General features: G+C 47.7%; 1 protein-coding gene across 2 annotated transcripts in view; it reads left to right on the top strand.

Moving 5' to 3' along the window:
- Positions 1-22,099, top strand: part of LOC122541161 (IgGFc-binding protein-like) — a 38,087-nt gene that overhangs the window by 12,687 nt on the left and 3,301 nt on the right. The window contains exons 5-6 of one of the 2 annotated variants that reach the window (XM_043677774.2): positions 7,469-7,836; positions 12,689-12,954. In XM_043677774.2, the coding sequence (XP_043533709.1) occupies positions 7,469-7,836; positions 12,689-12,954 (634 nt within the window). Of the gene's footprint in view, positions 1-7,468; positions 7,837-12,688; positions 12,955-13,088; positions 13,242-22,099 lie in introns of both variants that reach the window. The other variant, XM_043677776.2, reaches the window with a different exon arrangement.

Here is a 22,099-nt window from a genome sequence, read left to right as displayed (position 1 = left end):
CCCTTGATTTTCATTCTCCAGTCTAGCCTCCCCCATTCTCTTTACTTGCAATGACATATTGTTTATTCCTTTTCATTCTCACATCCTTATCTCGCCTTCTGATAAACATATCCTGTGTGGTCGCTGTTACAGACATGCAGAAATTAACTGAAAGCACACAATGCTCCTCCTTTGTGTCTGTGATCAGCGCAGCCTTACCTTCAAAAGCTCGTGTACTTGTGTTGTCAGAATCCCTGTTACTGCGCAGTCAACTTAAAAGCAGCAGCCTTTCACAGATTTAAACAAGGAGGATTGTTGAGTCACACACACACACTCACTCTGGAAAGGTCCACAGCTGTGTCAAAGTGCATGGCACGCACCCACGAAAGGTACCATTAAAGACAGTATTGCACTTCTACAAGTCTTAAACCAAGTAGTCATGATTTGGAGATGCTGGTGTTGGACTGGGGTGTAAAAAGTTGAAAATCGCACAACACCAGGTTATAGTCCAACAGGTTTAATTGGAAGCACTAGCTTTTGGAGAGCTGCTCCTTCATCAGGTGGTTGTGGAGACCACCACAACCACCTGATGAAGAAGCAGCACTCTGAAAGCGAGTGCTTCCAACTAAACCTGTTGGACTATAACCTGGTCTTGTGTGATTTTTAACCATAAACCAAGTAGTTTGCAGTTTAATGTCTGTGAAGCAGGTGTTTCCTTTTCCCACCCTGGAGGTGAAGGTCAATTGAATTGTCTTAATTAGATTAGATTAGATTACTTACAGTGTGGAAACAGGCCCTTCGGCCCAACAAGTCCACACCGACCCGCCGAAGCGTAACCCACCCATACCCCTACATTTACCCCTTACCTAACACTACGGGCAATTTAGCATGGCCAATTCACCTGACTTGCACATCTTTGGACTGTGGGAGGAAACCGGAGCCCCCGGAGGAAACCCACGCAGACACGGGGAGAATGTGCAAACTCCACACAGTCAGTCGCCTGAGTCGGGAATTGAACCCGGGTCTCTGGCGCTGCGAGGCAGCAGTGCTAACCACTGTGCCACCGTGCCGCCCACAAACAAGGAGGATTGTTGGGGTGGTTGATTTCTTTACCTGACAGACCAGGAGTCAAGTGTTTGCACATTGGTGGTTCCTGTCTTTTTGGAGTGCACCTCAATTGTAGCAGCTGTGAAATCCCAAAGGAAGTGTTATTTCAACACATGGAGGGAGATCCCTTTCCGTCATCATGGAACTTTCCAGAAAGCTTGTCTTTTCTATTTGCTCTGCTATCTTTGTTGCATCACAAGAGGACTCCCAGGGGGCCACAATTTATTTGTTTTCTTTCTCCCCACATGACTGTTGTTAAACTTAAAAGGGTGCAGAAAAAAAAAATCACAAGGACTTTGCCCGGGGTTGGAGCGTTTGAGATATACGGAGAGGCTGGGGCTCTTTCCCCTGGAGTGTCGGAGGCTCAGGGGTGACCTTACAGAAGTTTATAAAACCATGAGGGGCATGGATAGGGTGAATAGCCAAAATTTTCTCTCCCCAGTGCAGCGAAGATCAAAACTAGAGGGCATGGGTTTAGGGTGAGAGGGGAAAGATTTAACAGGGACCTGAGGGGCAACTTTTTCACACAGAGGGTGGTGTGTGTATGGAATGAGCTGCCAGAGGAAGTGGTGGAGGCTGGAACAGTTACAACATTTAAAAGGCACTTGGATGGGTATATGAATAGGAAGGGTTTAGAGGGTACAGATCAAATGAGGTCAGTTTCATTTCGGATATCTGGTCGGTATGGATGAGTTGCACTGAAGGGTCTGTTTCCGTGCTGGACAGCTCTGACTCTACAACTACAACTGAATCCAAGAGGCCCCAGCAGTAATGCTTATATTTTCCCCAAATCATCCGTGGCTTTCTGTAACATTTTGTTCAATTCATGGTCACACAGTAAGGAGACACCATTGTGTGTATACTTTAGTATTCACTTTTTTCATCACCAGGAAAACACCCATGTGGACTACTGAACATTAATACACACATGCTGTCAAGGGCAATGCTGTCATTAAAATGTGACGGTGGGGCAGTCAGGGAGAGGAAGGGAGGGGATTAAATCAAAATAGGGTTGTAGAGTGAAGTGAAGTGCTTCCCCCTCCACTGAGACCGGGGATCGAACGTAACCACAGAAGGGGCGCAAGCAGACAACAGATATGACCCCCCTCCATAGCCTGGCTGCCTGAACTTGTCTTATTGCCCAGGAGCAAACCCATGAGGAGCTCCTCCAACCTGCCCACACCCCTCCACGCTGGGCACCCAAAGATCAGGAGCGTGGGGCTGAAGTGCAACCCACAGGTAACTAAAAAGGGGGCACAAATGCCCACATCCAATACCCGCGTGGTCACACAGTCTACGACTCAGCCGCAGTTTAGAAGTGACTGCTGTGTGCAACACCCCGGTTCCCCAAGGGAAAGCAGGAGGACTCCTGTGGAGTGCCCCCCCTTCCCCCAAAACTGAGTGATCCCCGGCTGTAAACGGGCATGCCAAGGCGTGTCCGGGCGCTGGGTGGAGGGGAGGAGGTGAATGGTGTTCAGCAGCAGTCCATACAGAGCCCAGAATTTTGCTTCCCTAAGACAGGCAGAGAGAGAGAAAGAGAGAGGGAGAGACGATGTGTGTTTCCAGAGGGGGCCCAGCATGTGGGGCGCAGACTCCCATGAGTGGCAGGTCCAGGCATGAAGTACATCCTCACGAATGGGCTCTCACCGCACACCTAAGCATCCTTCTACCGGTGCCCACCCTTTCAGGGCACCCTGCGTGCCAATTTGTGCCGAAGCCCCCACCACCCAGCACATCCCAGACCCTGCTTACCCTCATCCCCCCCACCCTGCAGCCACGCCCTTCCTGCGGTCATCTCTGCCTTCACCTCCTTCCGTGGTTACATTCGAGCCCAGTCTCACTGGAGAGGCAGCACAAGGTGCCCATCGATGCTCTTGATGCCTTTAGGGAGAGTTGGGCATGGTGAGGGATGGAGGGCTTCATTTCCCTCTCCTACTCTATTCTGAGTTAGTCCCCTCCCTCTCTCTACCTAACTCCCCCATCACAACATTTTAATGACAGCATTGCCCTTGACAGGATGTGCTTACTAATGTTCAGTAGGCCACATGAGTGTTTTCCTGGTGATGGAGAAAGTGAATACTAAAGTATATACACAATGGTGTCTCCTTACTGTGTCACCGTATATTGAACAAAACATTACACAAGGTGAGGATTCCTGGGTTACCGCTCCCTGATGCGAGTGGGCCACGTTCCAGACAATGATCAGGTCCTGGTAAAAGACAGGCAATGTCCTGAGGGCGACCTCCAAACAGTTACAGTCGATGAACAGGAGCTGCGTGTCGTAGTTGAGGTTATGCACCTGGCAGAAAAGTTACCTCGCCAGGGCGCACCACCTAGAAGGAGGCTCAACGTAAAGCTATCGCTGCAAGGTCTGAAGGCAGAATGTCGTGACCTGGGTGCGGACGCACACCAGCGACTGACCGCCCTCCTCAATAGGGAGACTCAGGACCTGCGCAGCGACCCAGTGCATCTTTTTGTCCCAGAAGAAGTCGATCGACGTTCTCTGGATGTCAGCTACAAAACCAAGAGGGGGGATCCAAAGGGACCAGCTGGTACCACAGCATGGCAGCCACCAGCTGGTTTATGGGCAGCACTCGGAGCAGACCTACCAGCGGCCTGGGTGAGCCGAGACTTTGGCCTTCAGCTCCTGCCAGTTCGTCGGCCAGGATTCCTCAGCCAGGCTGAGGTAGAACCCCAGGTAGAGGAGATGGGTGGTACTCCAGCTGAACCCTCGGCAGAAAGTCCACTCACAACATGCCGACCAGGAGCCTGGAACATTTGACCCAGTCGATCCAGCGGAAGATGCCGCCCAGCTCATGGCCTGGCACTTGCACATCCTCCCCAGGTCAGCCGGGTTGGGTGAGCATCAGAAGCACATTGTCGGTGTATGCCAAAAGGACCACCACCAGTACTCGGCCCGGGCGGAACCAGTCCCAACACCCTTCTCTGCAAGAGGCACAGAAAAGGCTCCACACACAGGGAAAAATAGCAGCTGCAAACCCCACAGGGAAGTGCTATTTTCACACATCGAGGCAGATCCCTGACAATCATCATGGAACATTCCAGAAAGCTCGTTAGGTTGTTGAAATGACAAAAAAATCAAATGACCCCTCTTGTAGGTTCAGGAGAGATTTACCAGGATGTTGCCAGGGATACAGGGATTGGCTGGAACTTTTTCACTAGAGTGCAAGAGGCTGAGGGATGACCTTATAGAGGTTTGTAAAATCATGAGGGGTTTAGATAAGGTGAAAGGCAGGTGTCTTTTCCCTAGGGCAGAGGAGTTGAAGACAAGGGGACATATTTTTAAGGTGAGAGGAGAGCAACTTAAAAAAAAATAAATTAAAAGAAAAGAGGGGCAATTTCTTTACACAGAGAGTGGTTGGTGTGTGGAATGACCCTCCAGAGGAAGTGGTGGATGCGGGTACAGTTACAATGTTTAAAATACATTTTGATACGTACGTGAATAGGAAAGGTTTGGAGGGATATGGGCCAGGAGCAGGCAGGTGGAACTGGTTTAGTTTGGGATTGCGGTGGGCATGGAGTGGTTGGACCGAAGGGTCTGTTTCCATGGTGGGTGACTCCACAACAAGTTTGTCAGATTCTATTTTAAAAGGCAAACGTGTTTATTTCAAGAAAAAGCTAATGTGCTCATGCCTCAGATTTGAACCTAAGTCCATACGGCATTAATCTTTGATCCCTGGCCCAATGATGTCATCCTCCTAGCCCACAGTGGCAAGTGGTACGCGGCTGCAATTTGAGAGCGACCGATTAGGTTCAGACATTGCGTTTTTTTGGCACCTCTTCGGCTGACAGGGCCTTAGAGATATTTTCTCAGCAGCCTGCTCAGCGATGTTAATGATACACCTCTGGAGCAGGTGGGACTTATACCCAGACTTCTTGGTCCAGAGGTAGAGTCATTGCCACTGCACCACAAAAGCCCTGCCTTCCAGTTTACACAATGGCTCCACACATCACCTCGCAGCATTTACTGCACAGCCGGGCGCACAGCAGGTTTGTCCCTTTTCACACAGGGACAGTTGAAGCCAATTGGAATGCCCTAACCCCTGCCTCAGTGGCTTGATTATTCATTCATGGGCCCTGTCATGACTGGTGACCACATTGAGTGGGCTGTCACGGTGCAGTGTTAGTGTTACCTGGTCACCACTCTCAGCAACAGTTATTGGCTTGGCACAAAGAGGAAGGAGAGTCAAATCTGTATCAACTGACCACTAACTTTATTAGTTCAGTTAAAAGAGAGATATAATTCACACCGTTTGGTTAAGAAAGGGTTTAAAAAAAAGGCATGCAATTCATACAGGACTAAAATCTATGCGTTCACCGACTGAAATGAGCAGTCAAAGACTTCAAAAGCCAATACTTGAGAAGAGGAGCTCATGGTGGTCAGGCCATTCTCCATGTACTGGGTGCAATCTCCATACTTCCAAGTGCAGGCTCCTCCATAATTTGCGAGGTTTTGCTGCTGGCACACCCGAAATCCTTCATTGCAATCCTTTCTCTTTACCTTCCCAAACTGCGGTGTCTTGACTTCTCAATGGTTCTGGTTATCAGGCGAGACTGTGCCTTTTCACCCCAAAGCCACCATGAGGAATGTCTCAGTGGCCGTCCCACCAAATCAGGATTTATACCTTACGTCATTCCTCGGAGCTGAGCCAGTTCGAACTGGTTCCAGCCAGCACAAGACATGGCTGGGACTCCGCTAACTTGAGTCCACCAGCTGCTGTTTATATGTGTGAGCAGCCCTGGGCTAGCAGTCCCTCTGAGTCAGGTCGAACCTGGCTTCAAGTCCCATTTCTCCAAAGGTGTGTAATAACATCTCTGAACGGGTTGGTTAGGAACATGCTGACTACCACGTTGAGCAAATCCAACTTAAATGAGAAACCAAACAAGGGCTTTGTGTCCTTATATGTGTGGAATTATTTTTTCACCCCATGTTATTGATAGAACCGTACCTCAGCAGTTCAGGAAGGCAACTGTTATGGACCAGACCAAACCCTCTCAAAATATATGAAGAAGATAGCCTTGATCCTAACTTCTTATGTTAAAGGCCAGTGCCAGGCGTTTTGCATTCTGAATGCAATTTGATGGGTCAAATTACCAGATCGGAAGCAAAACTCACCTTCTCCATCCACTGCAGTTAAAATACAATAAAATGAAGGAGGAATTGGAATAACTCAACTCTATTGGAAATGTTAACATAACAGATTATTCAACGTCAGGTTGTTCTACTATAACACACATTTTGTTAACACAAATTTCCTGTAATGCGATTGACAAATTGGGGACGATGTTTCTAAAAGTGCAAACTTTTAAAACGTGTGTTGGCTGTAATGTGATTACATCGGCAACACTTTAAGCACGAGTTTTCTACAATGCAGAGTTGCACAAGAACGCAACCATCACATTATGGAAGGACTACCTGTGGTAAACAGTAAATGTTCCAGTGTAATAACATCCCATCAACACACCATCAGCTAAGGCAAATTCAGAAAAAAACAGGTTGTCTCACATTCAAGCAGCAGGAAGAGAACACCCTCCCCAGCTTTTCACTGTAAAAGCTGAGAAAAAAACCCAGCTTCTACATCCAGCTTCAAGACCCCATGGAAAAACTAAAAACTAAGAAATCCTGGTTGTGTGGGAACTTGACTCCACCCATTCAGGCTGCTTCTATTGTTTCAACTTTTAAAAAAAACCTAAGGCCTCACAAATCGTTTACTCTAGTGTCTCTGAGTAGACAGCTTACCACTTATCTCCTTAAAATAAGCACCCAGGACAAAACACACCTGTTGAAGGCATAGTATCATCACCCAGCCTCCCACCACCTTCTCCAAGGGCAACAGGTGAAAGGCATTACATACTGGCCCAGCCCAACATCCCATGAGACACTTACCGTATATATTCAAGTAAAAGTCAATCTGATGTAAAAGTTGACCCCCTATTTTTGGCCAAAATAAATCTGGTATTTTCCATATAGCTCGTGTAAAAGTCGACCCCAGTTCTTCTCATAATTCACCCTGACATTGGGCTTCGGATTTCTTAAGTATAATTAGTATTCACTTTTTGTATGGCCGTCCCACTCCACTCTGGGAATCCTTTCTGCCAGCCATCCCACTCTGCTCTGGGACACCATTCTGTTGACTGTCCCACTGCTCCGGGATTCTAGTCTAGCTGTCAATTGACGGGCATGAACTTCAGCCCCTCGACAGTAGTACCCATGTAATAGTTGACCCCATAAATTTAACCTTAAAATGTAGTCTACAAAATTCGACGCTTACACGAGTATATACCCTATTTTAAAAAAAAAATTCTTGCTTCAATACTATTTGAACATTGAGTGACCATCCTGTTTTTGTCATTGTTGCAGAACGAAACTGGAAAGATAGTGTACATGAACAGGGTGTACGGCAGTATTCCTCGCACTCCCATTCACCGGCTGGAGATCGAGCTGAAATGCGAGATGTCGCTGAACGAGAGCATCACCATGGGCTTCATGCTGCAGACCAATCACCTGGTCCGCTTCGGCCACTATAACGTATCCTTTCGCTTCTTCCGCTCCATCAATTTCAACGACCCCATCGCGCAGTTCCCTTACCAGGCTGAGCTGAACGACACGCTGTTTGTGCAGATGGAGGCGGAGACGACCGACACAGGGGTGCAGATCTTCACCGACACCTGCCTGTCTGCGCCGATGCTCAATTCCAACCACGCGCCGTACGTCATTCTCCAGAACGGGTAAATGCCGCCGGGACCTCCTCCGCGGACCTGACCGTGCAACGGACGGTGCCGCCTCTCCTCGCTCGCTCGCTCGGGATGCAAATCAAAAAACAAACACCGTGGATGCTGACCATCCAACTCAGTCCCCTGTTCTGCTTTGTCCCACCTCCAGCCCCCATCCTCTTTGCCCCACTCCCCTCCATGCTCTTTGTCCCACCACCCACCCCATCCTCTTTGCTCCACCACCCCCCCATCCTCTTTGCTCCACCACCACCCCATCCTCTTTGTCCCACCACCCCCCATCCTCTTTGTCCCACTACCCACCCCATCCTCTTTCTATAAGGGATGGTCGATGGTAAGCCAGGGAGGAAGAAAAGCTGATCGTGGGGTCTATGAGTGGGTGAAATGGGTCGGCTTTGCTGATCGCAGCCTGTGTCAATACAGGGCCTGGAGTAGGGAGTGGAGAAAGGACATCGATGGAGGTGTTCAGGTTCTAAGATTATTGAACGCCATATTGAGTCCTGAAGGCTGCAGGGTCCCGAACAGGAAAATGCGATGCTGCTCTTCCAGCTTGCACTGAGCTTCACTGGAGCGCTGCAGCAGACCCGAGGCAGAGATGTTGGCCAGGGAACAGGGTGGTGTGTGGCCAGGGAACAGGGTGGTCTGGTGGCCAGGGAACAGGGTGGGCGTATTGGCCAGGGGACTAGGATGGTGTGTTGGCCAGGGGACTAGGATGGTGTGTTGGCCAGGGGACTAGGATGGTGTGTTGGCCAGAGAACAGAGTGGTGTGTTGGTCACGGGACAGGGTGGGCGTGTTGGCCAGGGGACAGGGTGGGTGTGTTGGCCAGGGGACAGGGTGGCGTTTTGAAATGATAGGCAAGTGGAGGCTTGGAATCACTTTTACAGAATGTGGGTGTTCTCCAAAGTGGTCCACCCCATCTGCATTTCCCCTTCCCAACATAGTTAAAAATCACACACCACCAGGTTATAGTCCAACAGGTTTATTTGGAAGTACAAGCTTTTGCAGTACTGCTACCTGGCGAAGGAACAGTGCTCAGAAAGCTAGTGCTTTCAGATAAACCTGTTGGACTATAACCTGGTGTTGTGTGATTTTTAACTTTGTCCACTCCAGTCCAACACTGACACTTCCACACTGTGACTCCCAATGTACAGGAGATCACATGGTGAGCAGTGATCGAAGTGCAAGTAACACCCTCCTACCATCTCCTTAATTCGCTCCCATACCCCAAGCCCTGGATTGACATGGGCTGCTTTCAGTGGATCCCAAGCCATTTGACCCACTCATAGTCCCCATTATCTTCTTCCTCAATTGATCATCAAGCATCCCTATGTCTGTCTTCTCTCTCTCTGTCTCTGTCTCTCCCCTCCCATTCCAACTGTCCATTCACCCCCCCCCCCCCCCACCAAACTCAATAAAAGAACTAACAAAATTGGAATGTCTTCTGGGGTAGACATCACCTGTACAAGAAGGGCGGATTGCATCTGAATTGGAAGGGGACTATTATAATGGCAGGGAGATTTGCTAGAGCTGCTCGAGAGGATTTAAACTAGTAAGGTAGGTAGGTGGGACCTAGGGAGATGGTGAGGAAAGAGATCAATCTGAGACTGGTACAGTTGGGAAAAGGAGCAAGTCAAACAGTCAGGAAAGGCAGGGACAAAGCAGAGAACAAGGTAATACTGATAAATTAAACTGCATTTATTTCAATGCAAGGGCCTAACAGGGAAGACAGATGAACTCAGGGCATGGTTAGGAACATGGGACTGGGATAGCATAGCAATTACAGAAACATGGCTCAGGGATGAGAAGAACTGACAGCTTAATGTTCCAGGATACAAATGTTACAGGAATGACAGAAAAGGAGGCAAGAGAGGAGGGGGAGTGGTGTTTTTGATAAGGGATAGCATTACAGCTGTACTGAGGGAGGTTATTCCCGGAAATACATTCAGGGAAGTTATTCGGGTGGAACTGAGAAATAAGAAAGGGATGATCACCTTAGTGGGATTGTATTATAGACCCCCTAATAGTCAGAGGGAAATTGAGAAACAAATTTGTAAGGAGATCTCAGTTATCTGTAAGAATAATAGAGTGGTTATGGTAGGGGACTTCAACTTACCAAACGTACACTGGGATTGCCATAGTGTTAAGGGTTTAGATGGAGAGGAATTTGTTAAGCATGTACAATAAATGTTTTTGCTTCAGGATGTGGATGTACCTCCTAGAGAAGGTGCAAAACTTGACCTAGTCTTGGCAAATAAGGCAGGACAGGTGACTGAGGTGTCAGTGGGGGAGCGCTTTGGGGCCAGTGACCATAATTCTATTAGTTTTGGAGCACTTTGGGGCCAGCGACCATAATTCTATTAGTTTTAAAATAGTGATGGAAAAGAATAGACCAGATCTAAAAGTTGAAGTTCTAAATTGGAGAAAGGCCAATTTTGATGGTATTAGGCAAGAACTTTCAAAAACTGATTGGGGGGGCAGATGTTTGCAGGTAAAGGGATGGCTGGAAAATGGGAAGCATTCAGAAATGAAATAACAAGAATCCAGAGAATGTATATTCCTGTCAGGGTGAAAGGGAAGGCTGGTAGGTATAGGGAATGCTGGATGACTAAAGAAATAGAGGGTTTGGTTAAGAAAAAGAAAGAAGCATATGTCAGGTATAGACAGGATAGATCAAGTGAATCCTTAGAAGGGTATAAAGGAAGTAGGAGTATACTTAAGAGGGAAATCAGGAGGGCAAAAAGGTGACATGAGATAGCTTTGGCAAATAGGGTTAATGAGAATTCAAAAGGTTTTTACAAATACATTAAGGCCAAAAGGGAGAGAATAGGGCCCCTCAAAAATCAGCATGGCGGCCTTTGTGTCGAGTCACAGGAGATGGGGGAGATAATAAACAAATATTTTGCATCAGTGTTTACTGTGGAGAAGGACATGAAAGATATAGAATGTAGGGAAATGGACGGTGATGTCTTGAAAAATGTCCATATTAAAGAGGAGGAAGTGCTGGATGTTTTGAAATGCATAAAAGTGGATAAATCCTCAGGTCCTGATCCGTTGTACCCTAGAACACTGTGGGAAGCTAGGGAAGTGATTGTTGGGCCTCTTCCTGAGATATTTGGATCATCGATAGTTACAGGTGAGGTGCCGGAAGACTGGAGGTTGGCTAACGTGGTGCCACTGTTTAGGAAGGGTGGTAAGGACAAACCAGGGAACTGTAGATTGGTGAGCCTGATGTTGATGGTGGGCAAGTTGTTGGAGGGAATCCTGAGGGACAGGATGTGCATATATGTGGAAAGGCAAGGACTGATTAGGGATAGCCAACATGGCTTTGTGCGTGGGAAATCATGTCTCACAAACCTGGTTGAGTTTTTTGAAGAAGTAACAAAGAGGATTGATGAGGGCTGAGCGTTAGACGTGATCTGTATTGGCTTCAGTCAGGCATTCGACAAAGTTCCCCATGGGAGACTGGTTAGCAAGGTTAGACCTCATGGAATACAGGAAGAACTAGCCATTTGGATACAGAACTGGCTCAAAGGTAGAAGCCAGAGGGTGGTGGTGGAGGGTTGTTTTTCAGACTGGAGGCCTGTGACCAGTGGAGTGCCACAAGGATCAGTATCGGGTCCACTACTTTTTGTCTTTTGTATAAATGATTTGGATGTGAGCATAAGAGGTATCGTTAGTAAGTTTGCAGATGACACCAAAATTGGAGGTGTAGTGGACAGCAAAGAAGGTTCCATCGGATTACAACCGGATCTTGATCAGATAGGCCAATGGGCTGAGGAGTGGGAGATGGAGTTTAATTTAGATAAATGCAAGGTGCTACATTTTGGGAAAGCAAATCTTAGCAGGACTTATACACTTAATTGTAAGGTCCTAGGGAGTGTTGCTGAACAAAGAGACCTTGGAGTGCAGATTCATAGCTCCTTGAAAATAGAGTCACATGTAGATAGGATAGTGAAGAAGACATTTGGTATGCTTTCCTTTTTTGGTCAGAGTGTGGAGTACAAGAGCTGGGACATCATGTGGTGGCTGTACAGGACATTAGTTAGGCCACTGTTGGAATATTGCATGCAATGCTGGTCTCCTTCCTAACGGAAGATGTTGTAAAACTTGAAAGGGTTAAGATAAGATTTACAAGGATGTTGCCAGGGTTGGAGGATTTCAGCTCTAGGGAGAGGCTGAATATGCTGGGACTGTTTTCCCTGGAGCGTCGGAGGCTGAGAGGCGACGTTATAGAGGTTTACAAAATTATGAGGGGCATGGATAGGGTAAATAGACAAAGTCTATTCCTTGGAGTGGGGGAGTCCAGAACTAGAGGGCATAGGTTTAGGGTGAGAGGGGAAAGACATAAAAGGACCTAAGGGGGTAACCTTTTCACACAGAGGGTGGTATGTGTATAGAATGAGCTGCCAGAGGAAGTGATGGAGGCTGGTACAATTACAACATTCAAAAAGCATCTGGATGGGTATATGAATAGGAAAGGTTTGGAGAGGTTGGGCTGGGTCCTGGCAGGTGGGACTAGATTGGGCTGGGATATCTGGTTGGCACAGGGTGGACGGAAGGGTCTGTTTCTGTGCTGTACATCTCTATGACTCTACTCAACCTCTCTTCATAGCTAGAAAATACTGTTTCTGGCTACTGTAAGTTCTGAAGACGGGCTCAAAGTGGTCAGTCTGCTTTGCCTCCACAGATCGGTTGAAATTCTGTTTCTATTCACAACCCACCTGGTCTCCCTCCCTCTCAACGTAACCAACGGGAGGGTGGGGTTGACCAGCCTGGGTTGAAGAGACCTCTAGCCCACCGTGAGAGACACCTCCGAATGTTAACGCTCAGTTTCTCCTTGTGTTGCAGCTGCGTCAACGACGAGACGTTCAGGACCTACAAGACCAACGACCTCAGGAAGCAGCGTTTCAGTTTCCACGTGTTCAAGTTCGAGGACTTCCCGCAGGTCTACATCTTCTGCGACCTCATCCTGTGTCACTCCAACTCCTCCCCCAACCGGTGTGAGCGGGGTTGTGTGCCGACCCGGAGGAAGCGGGAGCTGCGATCCATGGAGAGTAAAGTCAAGGCCGCTCATCTCTCCCAGGGACCCATAGTGTTTCCGGCCAGCTCACTCGGTGTGTTGCTTTTCCCACCTCGATCCTTTAATATTCCTACCCTCCTCTACCCCCACCCACCCACCGCGGGTCGCGATCTGTACAAGCCGTGGCCATAGCATCTCCGCATACTTTTTCCCTGACTGTGGGCCTAGAAATTGGGGTACTTTCGCGATTGGGCGCACAAGGTGCGAATCCTGGCCCGGGACACGGCGGGGTTGAACCACGGGCTCTCCCTCAGCAGAGCTGGCAAGGCCCCCCGAGCCACTGGCACAGCCGAATGGAAGGTCCGGCCCGTGGCACACTAGGTAAGTGAGCCGGCAGCGCCAATTGGCTTGGGGATGGGGTGGTTGGGGAGGATGGGGGCGGGCGAATCGTACAATACCCTACAGTGTGGAAGCAGGCTATTCAGCCCATCAAGTCCACACGCACCCGCCCTCCGAAGAACATCCCACCCTAGACCAACTGCATCTCCTACCTAATCCCTGTCACCCTACGTTTCCTATAGCTCATCCACCTCGCCTGCACATCGCTGCACACTATGGGCAGTTTCGCCTGGCCAATCCACCCTGACCTGCGCATCTTAGGACACCCACGCCGATGTGGGGAGAGTGTGCACAGACTGTCACCCGACGATGGAACCTGGAGCTGTGAGGAAGCAGTTGAAAGGGTGACATTGGAAAAGCGTAGCAGGTCAGGCAGCATCTGAAGAGCAGGAGAATCGATGTTTTAGGCATAAGCCCTTCATCCCGGATGCTGCCTGACCTGCTGTGCTTTTCCAGCGCCACACTCTCGACTCTGATCTCCAGCATCTGCAGTCCTCACTTTCTCCTCCGCTGTGAGGCAGCAGCACTAACCACCGAGCCCTAGGAGTCATGGAATGGAGTGTGGAATATTGGAAAAGGAAGTGTGGAATGTTAGGCAGTTGAGTTGAGAAACTCAACTGAGCGGGAAAGTCATTAAGCTTCTGGGAGGATAGCTATTCAATTTTCTTTTCATTCATTCTTACACATCTCTGGCTAGGCCAGCCTTTATTGTCTGTCCCTCATTGCTCAGAAAATGGTTCAGAATCCACCATATTGCTGGAGTCACATGGAGCCCAGATCAGGTAAGGATGGCAATTCCATTCCCTAAATGGTATTAGTGAACCAGATGGATTTTCTCGCCCATGACAATGGATTCATGGTCACCATTAGGTTCTCAGTTTCAGAATTTTATTGAATTCAAATTCCACCATAGTGGGATTTGAACCCAGGTCAGAACATTATATGGGCCTCTAGATTAACAATTCAATGATAATACCACTAGGCCATTGCCTTCCCTTGGAATTGGGGATGGTGGTAAGTAACATTAGCACCACTCAAGTGCCAAGCAATGGCAATATGCAAGAGCGAATCTAACCACACCACCTTGGTATTAAATGCCATTACAGCCACTGAATCCTCCACTGCCAACATCCTGGGGATTAGCAATGACCAGATTCTGAATGGGGCAAGTCACATAAATGATGTTGTACACCCAAAGGCTGGGGAGTTGTGCATGGTGTAACTCACTTCCTGATTTCACAAAGCCTGTGCTGCCCATTTGCAAGGCAGATGTCAGGGGTATGAAGGAGTACTCCCCATTTTCCTTGTTGCGTGCAACTCAAAGAGCCCCAAGGACATCCAAGGTAATGCAGTCCGCGAGATCAGACCCCCATTCATCACTTAAATGTTCAGTTTGTTTACCACTGGTGCACAAGGCAGCAGCGTGAGCCATCTTCAGGATGCACACAGACTCCTTCGACAGCACCCTCCAAACCTGAGGTGTCCACCACCTAAAGGACCAGGGCTACAGATCCATGGGAACATCTGCAAGTTCTCCAAGTCACATATAATCTTGATCTGAAACCATGTCGTGGCTCATTCATTATGACTGGGTCAAATATCCTATAGCACCCTAACTCTCAGCATTTGTAATTTTCCTGCATCCTAAGGAATGCAATTGTTTGAAAAGGCAGCTCACTACCCCACTTCTAAGGAGAAAAGTAGGGAAGGTATTGTGGTTTCACTAGGGGTGTCCAGATACTGTGAAATAACCCATTTTAGAAAAGGTGGTGGATCATAAAGTGTGATCGATTGTTTTGGGAAATTGGGAATTTGTACTGGAAAGAGTGGTTAATTATCCTGTGAACAGGAGGTTCTTAGAGTGGGAGGTTATATTGGCTGGGCAAAAGTGAGGACTGCAGATGTTGAAAACCAGAGTTCAGATCAGTGTGGTGCTGGAAAAGCACAACAGGTCAGGCAGCATCCGAGGAGCAGGAAAATCGACGTTTTGGGCAAAAGCTCTCCATCAGGAATAGAGGCAGGGTGCCTGCAGAGTGGAGAGATAAATGAGAGGGGGGTGGGAGTGAGGAGAAAGTAGCATAGAGTACAATAGGTGAATGGGGGTGGGGATGGACGTGATAGGTCAGAGAGTAGGGTGGAGTGGATAGGTGGGAAGGGAGATTGGCAAGTAGGACAGGTCATGAGGATAGTTCTGAGCTGGAAGGTTGGAACTGGGGTAAGGTGAGGGGAGGGGAAATGAGGAAACTGGTAAAGTCCACCAGTTATATTGACCAGGGTGGACAATTGCTTTGGGAGTGGGTGGATTATTGGATCAGGAAAGGTGGGCGTTGATTCAAGAGTATATGTGGTGCTGGACCAGGAAGGGTGGATAATTAGGAAGGAACAAAGAACAAAGAAAATTTACAGCCCAGGAACAGACCCTATGACCCTCCAAGCCTGAGCCGACCCAAATGTACTGTCTAAACCTGTTGGTCAATTCCTAAGCATCTGTATCCCTCTACTCCCCACCTACTCAAGCATTTATCCAGACGCATCTTAAATGAATCTACCATGCCTGCCTCTACCACCTCTGCTGGCAACACGTTCCAAACTCCCACCACCCTCTGTGTGAAGTACTTGCTACGTGTATCCCCCTTAAACTTTCCACCTCTCACCTTGAAAGAGTGACCTCTTGTTATTGACTCCTTCACCCTGGGAAAAAGCTTATCTCTATCCACCCTGTCTATACCCTTCATGATGTTGTAAACCTCAATTAGGTCCCCCCTCAATCTCCTTTTTTCTAATGAAAACAAACCTAACCTACTCAACCTCTCTTCATAGCTAGCATCTTCCATACCTGGCAACATCCTCGTAAACCTTCTCTGCACCCTCTCCAAAGTGTCCACATCCTTTTGGTAATGTGGCGACCAGAACTGTACACAGTATTCTAAATGCGGCTGAACCAATGTCGTGTACAATGTTAACATGACTTGCCAGCTCTTATACTCAATACCCCGTCCGATGAAGGCAAGCATACTATATGCCTATCCACCTGTGCAGCAACCTTCAGGGTACAATGGACCTTCACTCCCAGATCTCTCTGCCCATCAACTTTTCCCAAGGCTCTTCCATTCATTGTATAATTCGCTGGAGAATTAGTCTTGCCTAAATGAATCACCCCACATTTTTCTGGATTGAAAACCATCTGTCACTTTTCTGCCCAACACTCCAGTCTATCTATATCCTCCTGTATTCTCTGACAGTCCCTTATACTTTCTGCAACTCCACTAACAGTGCCCTCTTCCAGATCATTTATGTATACTACAAACAACAGTGGCCCCAACACTGACCCCTGTGGAACACCACTGGTCATCTTTCTCCATTTTGAGAAACTCCCTTCAACTACTACTCTCTGTCTCCTGTTGCTCAACCAGTTCTTTATCCAATTAGCTAGAACACCCTGCACACCATATGATTTCACTTTCTCCATTAGTTTACCATGGGGAACCTTACCAAACGCCTTACTAAAGTCCATGCTTGTGACATCAACAGCCCTTCCTTCATCTAACAACTTGGTCACTTCCTCGAAGAACTCTATCAAGTTAGTAAGACACGATCTCCCTGGCACAAAACCATGTTGTCTATCACTAATAAGCTCATTCTTTTCTAAATATAAATAGATCCTATCACTCAGTACCCTCTCCAGCAACTTTCCCACCACTGACGTCAGGCTCACTGGTCTGTAGTTACCCGGAATGTCCCTACTACCCTTCTTTTACAGGGGGACAACATGAGCAACCTTCCAGTCCTCCAGCACCTCACCTGTGTTTAAGGATGCCACAAAGATATCTGTCAGGGGCCCAGCTATTTCCTCTCGCAACCTGGGATAGATCTCATCCGGTCCTGGGGATTTGTCCACCTTAATAACCTCTAGCCTACCCAACACATCTTCCCTACTTATGCCAACGTGATCCAGACCAATCAAACTTTTATCTCTAATCTCAAGATTCATCATGTTCTTCTCCTCAGTGAACCCTGATGCAAAGTAATCATTCAGAATCTCACCCATTCTCTCAGATTCAGCACACAGCATTCCTTCATTATCTTTTAGTGTACCAATCCTTTCTCTAGTTACCCACTTGCTTCTTATATAAGAGTAAAATGCTTTGGGATTCTCCTTTATTCTCCTGACTAAAGCTATTTCATGACCTCTTTTAGCCCGCTTGATTCCTTGTTTAAGACTTGTTCTACTCTTCCAATATTCCACCAGGTCCCATTCTGTTCTTAGCTGCCTAGACCTTATGTATGCTTCCCTTTTCCTCTTGGCTAGTCGTACAATTTCTCCTGTCACCCACAGTTCACAAATCTTGCCCTTCCTATCCTTTGCCTTCAACGTCACATTCCTAACCTGCACTGTCTTAACCTATCTTTGAAAGCCTCCCACATCTCAAATGAGGACTTCCCTTCAAATAGCTGTGTCCAATCCATATTTCCCAGCTCCTGCCTAATTTTGATATAATTGGCCTTGGCCCAGTTTACCACTCTTCCCTTAGAACCACTCTCTTCTTTCTCTACGATTATTGTAAAACTTACAGAATTGTGGTCACTGTTCCCAAAGAAATCCCCAACTTCTACCACCTGTCCTGACTCATTCCCCAGTACCAGGTCCAATATGGCCCTTTCCCTCGTCGGACTATTGCCATACTGCTCTAGAAAACTCTTCTGGATGCTTCGTACAAATTCTACTCCATCCAGACCTCTGACGTTAAGTGTATCCCAGTCAATGTTGGGAAAATTTAAAATCTCCCATCACCACTACCCTATTGTCTCTACATCTATTCGTAATCTGTTTACCTATTTGTTCTTCTACCTCACGCTCACTGTTGAGAGGTCTGTAATACAGTCCCAACAATGTAACTGTACCCTTCTTATTTCTCAGCTCCACCCATAATGCCTTACTACCCAAGACCGCCATAGGAGTTGCAGTGGATACTGGAAAGTGTGAGCCATTGGTTTAGGAAAAATAGGCAATTGGCTCAGGATTAGGGAGGCATGCTGGATTGGGATTGATTCAGTGATTTGTTTACAAAAATTGGTTAATTCGGTCAAAAAGGGTGGATGATTGGTCCTGGAATGAGTGGGATGTTGGATTGGGAACTGTGATGCGGGGGATGAGTGGGATACTTGATGATGAGGGGAGTGCAACATCAGTTTGTTAATGATGAGCTCATAAATTGGGAAAGGATGGGCTGTTGGATTAGAATTAGAGGGCAATTGGTTCAAGAATGGATGAGATATTGGGTCTGCAAGTGTGGAACATTGGATTGGGAAAGCTGAATATTGATTTTGGAATAGCTTGGATATTAGGCCACATATAGTTGGTTGTTTCAGTCAGAAATGTGAGGGATTCTGATGATGGAGTGGTGGATGATTGCATTTGGAAAAGATGGGTGAGGTATACCCGGCTGGAGGCAGCAGTGCTAAGGGGATACGAAGTGGAGTTAACAGTATCCTGTACAATCTCTTGACCTGCTCTGTGTTTGGGTAAGTATTAGACAATCTTACCTTATGGGTCAGACCCATAGAGGTTGGCTTATTGGATCATGTGTGGATGTGACTGTCCTCGGTGCTGCCAGCACCCACTGCTCGGAAGAATCCCATCTTCTGGTGGCACTCCAAATAGGGACATTATTTGTTTAGCAAAGATTCCTAAATGTTGCTCCAGTTCGCAAGGGATAGCAGGCCAGTGTTCCAACCTTGACCAATATGGCAGTTGCGAGTCCAGGTGCATGTTTTTTGTCATTCCTGGAGCTGCAAAAGGCATCCAGTGTGTGAAAAATCCGACAAGCATGGATGGGTTCATCCTCATTTTTAGTTGCGATTTTGATACTTTCTCTATTCCCTCTCAAAACAAATACATCTTTTAATTTATTCATTTTGTGGGATGTGGGTGTCTCTGGCTGGAACCAGCTTCCCGTCCCTAGTTACCCCCTTGAGAAGGTGGTGGTGAGCTGCCTTCTTGAACCGCTGCAGTCCACCTGCTGTGAGTTGACCCACGATGCCTTCAGGGAGGGAATCCAGGATTTTAATTCAGCGACAGTGAAGGGATGGCGATATATTTCCAAGTCAGGATGATAAATGGCTTAGAGGGGAACTCACAGGTGTTCCCACGTATCTGCTGCCCTCGCCCTTCTCGATGGAAGTGTTAATGGGTTTGGAAGGTGCTGCCAGAGGGTGCATTTTTACGTAGTACACACTGCTACTACTGAGCGTCAGTGGTGGACGGAGTGGATGCTTGTGGATGTATTGCCAATCAAGCGTGTTGCTTTGTCTGGGATGGTGTCAAGCTTCTTGAGTGTTGTTGGGGCTGCCCCCACCCACGCAAGTGGGGAGTATTCCATCACACTCCTGTCATGTGCCTTGGAGCTGATGGTCAAGCTTGGGGTGTCAGGAGGTGAATTGCTCACTGCAGTATTCATGGCTTCTGACCTGCTCTTATAGCCACTGTGTTTAAGTGATGAGGCCATTTGAGTTTCTGATCAATGATACATTCCCAGGGTGTTGATAGTGGGGGAATTTAGTGATGTTGACACCATTGAATGTCATGGGGCGGTGGTTACATTGTCTCTTATTGATGATGGGGGGGGGTCACAGACTGACATTTGTGTGATGTGAATGTTACTTGCCATTTGTTCGCCCAAGCTTGGATATTGTCCAGATCTTGTTGCATTTGGACATGGACTGCTTCAGTGCCTGAGGAATGGTGCTGAACATTGTGCAATCATCAGCTAACATCCCCACTTCTGCCCTTTTTTATTTATTTAACCCCCACACTACTGCCTAACTGCGGTAGTGCTTACTTTTTCCCCAACCCCCATGGTGTGTGTGTGCAGGTGTGAGACACAGTGATAGACACAAAGTGTACGAATCTTTATTCAATTTCCAACACCAGGAAGATAGGAAACACCCGAGTGGCCAGTGACAAGCAGTGCCCTTCACATCAAAGGGCAATGCTGTGTGATCAAAACAGTGAAGGGGAGGGTAGGGATTAAATCAACATTTTCTGTTATACTTTTTTTTAATTAACCCCCCACACTACCACCTAACCGCGGTAGTGCTTATACTTCTGCCCTTATAATGGAGGGAAGGTTCATTGATGAAGCAGCTGAAGATGGTTGGGCTTTGGACACTACCCTGAGGGACTCCTGAAGAGATGTCCTGGAGCTGAGATGACTGACCTCCAACGACCATGGCCATTGTCCTGTGTGTCAAGTATGACTCTAACCAGTGGAGAGTTTGCCCCTGATACCCATTTATACCAGTTTTGCTAGGGTTCCTTGATGCTACACTCGTTTGAATGTGGCTTTGATGTCATTCTCACCTTCCCTGTGGAATTCAGCTCTTTTGTTCACGTTTGAAGCATGAGGTCAGGAGCTGAGTGTTGGAATCCAAGCTGGGATGTACTGCTTGAGAGCATTGTTGATGACACCTTCCAGCACTTTACTGATAATTGAGAGTAGAGTAATGAAGCAGTAATTGGCAGGATTAGATTTGTGTACAGGATATACCTGGGCACGTTTCCACATTGTCAGGTAGGTGCCAGTGTTGTAACTGTATTGGAACAGCATGACGAGGGGAGCGGCAGATTCTGGAGCACAAGTCTTCAGGACTATTGCCGGAGTGTTGTCAGGACCCATCGCCTTTGCAGTATTCAGTGTCTCCAACCGTTTCTTGATATCACGTGGAGTGAATCGAATTAGCTGGAGACTGGGAAATGTGATGCTGAAGACCACTGGGGAAGCCTAGATGGATCACCCACTCGGCAATTCTGGCTGAAGATTGCCAGGAAAGCTGCAGCCCTATCTTTCACACTGATGAGCTGGGCTCTTCCATCATTGAGGATGGGGATATTTGTGGAGCCTTCTCCTCCAGTGAGTTGTTTAATTGTCCACCACCGTTCACAACCTGGATGTGGCAGAATTGCACAGATGATCTGCTGGTTTTGGAATCGTTTAGCTCTGTCTATCACTTGCTGTTTATGCTGTTGGGATGCAAGTCGCCCTGTTTGGTGGCTTCACCAGGTTGACACCTCATGCCTGATGAAGGGCTGATCCCTGAAACATTGATTTTCCTGCTCCTCGGATGCCGCCTGACCTGCTGTGCTTTTCCAGAACCACATTCTCGACTCTAGTCTCCAGCATCTGCAGTGCTCACTTCCACCTCACCTTCAGGTCTGCCTGGTGCTGCTCCTGGCCTACCCTCCTGCACTCTCCACTGAACCAGGGTTAATTCCCTGGCTTGGTGATAATGGTTGAGTGGGGGATATGCTGGGTCATGAGGTTACAGATTGCTCTGGGGTATAGTTCTGCTGCTGTTGTTGGCCCACAGTGCCTCATGGATGCCTAGTCTTGAGTTGCTCGATCTGTTTGAAGTCTGTCCCGTTGAGCACAGTGATAGTGCCACACAGCGATGGAAGTTATTCTCAATGTGAAGATGGGTCTTTGTCTCCACAAGGGCTGTGCATAGTCGCTCACACTGACACTGTCATGGACAGATATATCTGCAGCTGACAGGTTAGTAAGAATGAGGACAAGCCTGTTTTTCCCTCTTGTTGGTTCCCTCACCACCTGCCGCAGACCCAGTCTAGCAGCTCTGTCCTTTAGGACCTGACCAGCTCGATCAGTCGTACTGCTGCTGCTGAGTCCCTCTTGGTGGTGGACATTGAAATCCCCCCACCCATAGTACATATTGTGCCCTTGCCACCCTCTCTATTTCCTCCAATTCTTCTTCAATATGGAGGAGTACCGATTCCTCAGCTGAGGGAGGGCGGTACGTAGTAATCAGTATGAAGGTTTCCTTGC

Source organism: Chiloscyllium plagiosum, unplaced genomic scaffold (assembly GCF_037043375.1).
Source record: "Chiloscyllium plagiosum isolate Xiang-an unplaced genomic scaffold, Cpla_swu_hap1 HiC_scaffold_35, whole genome shotgun sequence".
In the NCBI taxonomy this organism is placed as follows: Eukaryota; Metazoa; Chordata; class Chondrichthyes; order Orectolobiformes; family Hemiscylliidae; genus Chiloscyllium; species Chiloscyllium plagiosum.
This window is presented reverse-complemented; position numbering and strand designations above follow the sequence as displayed.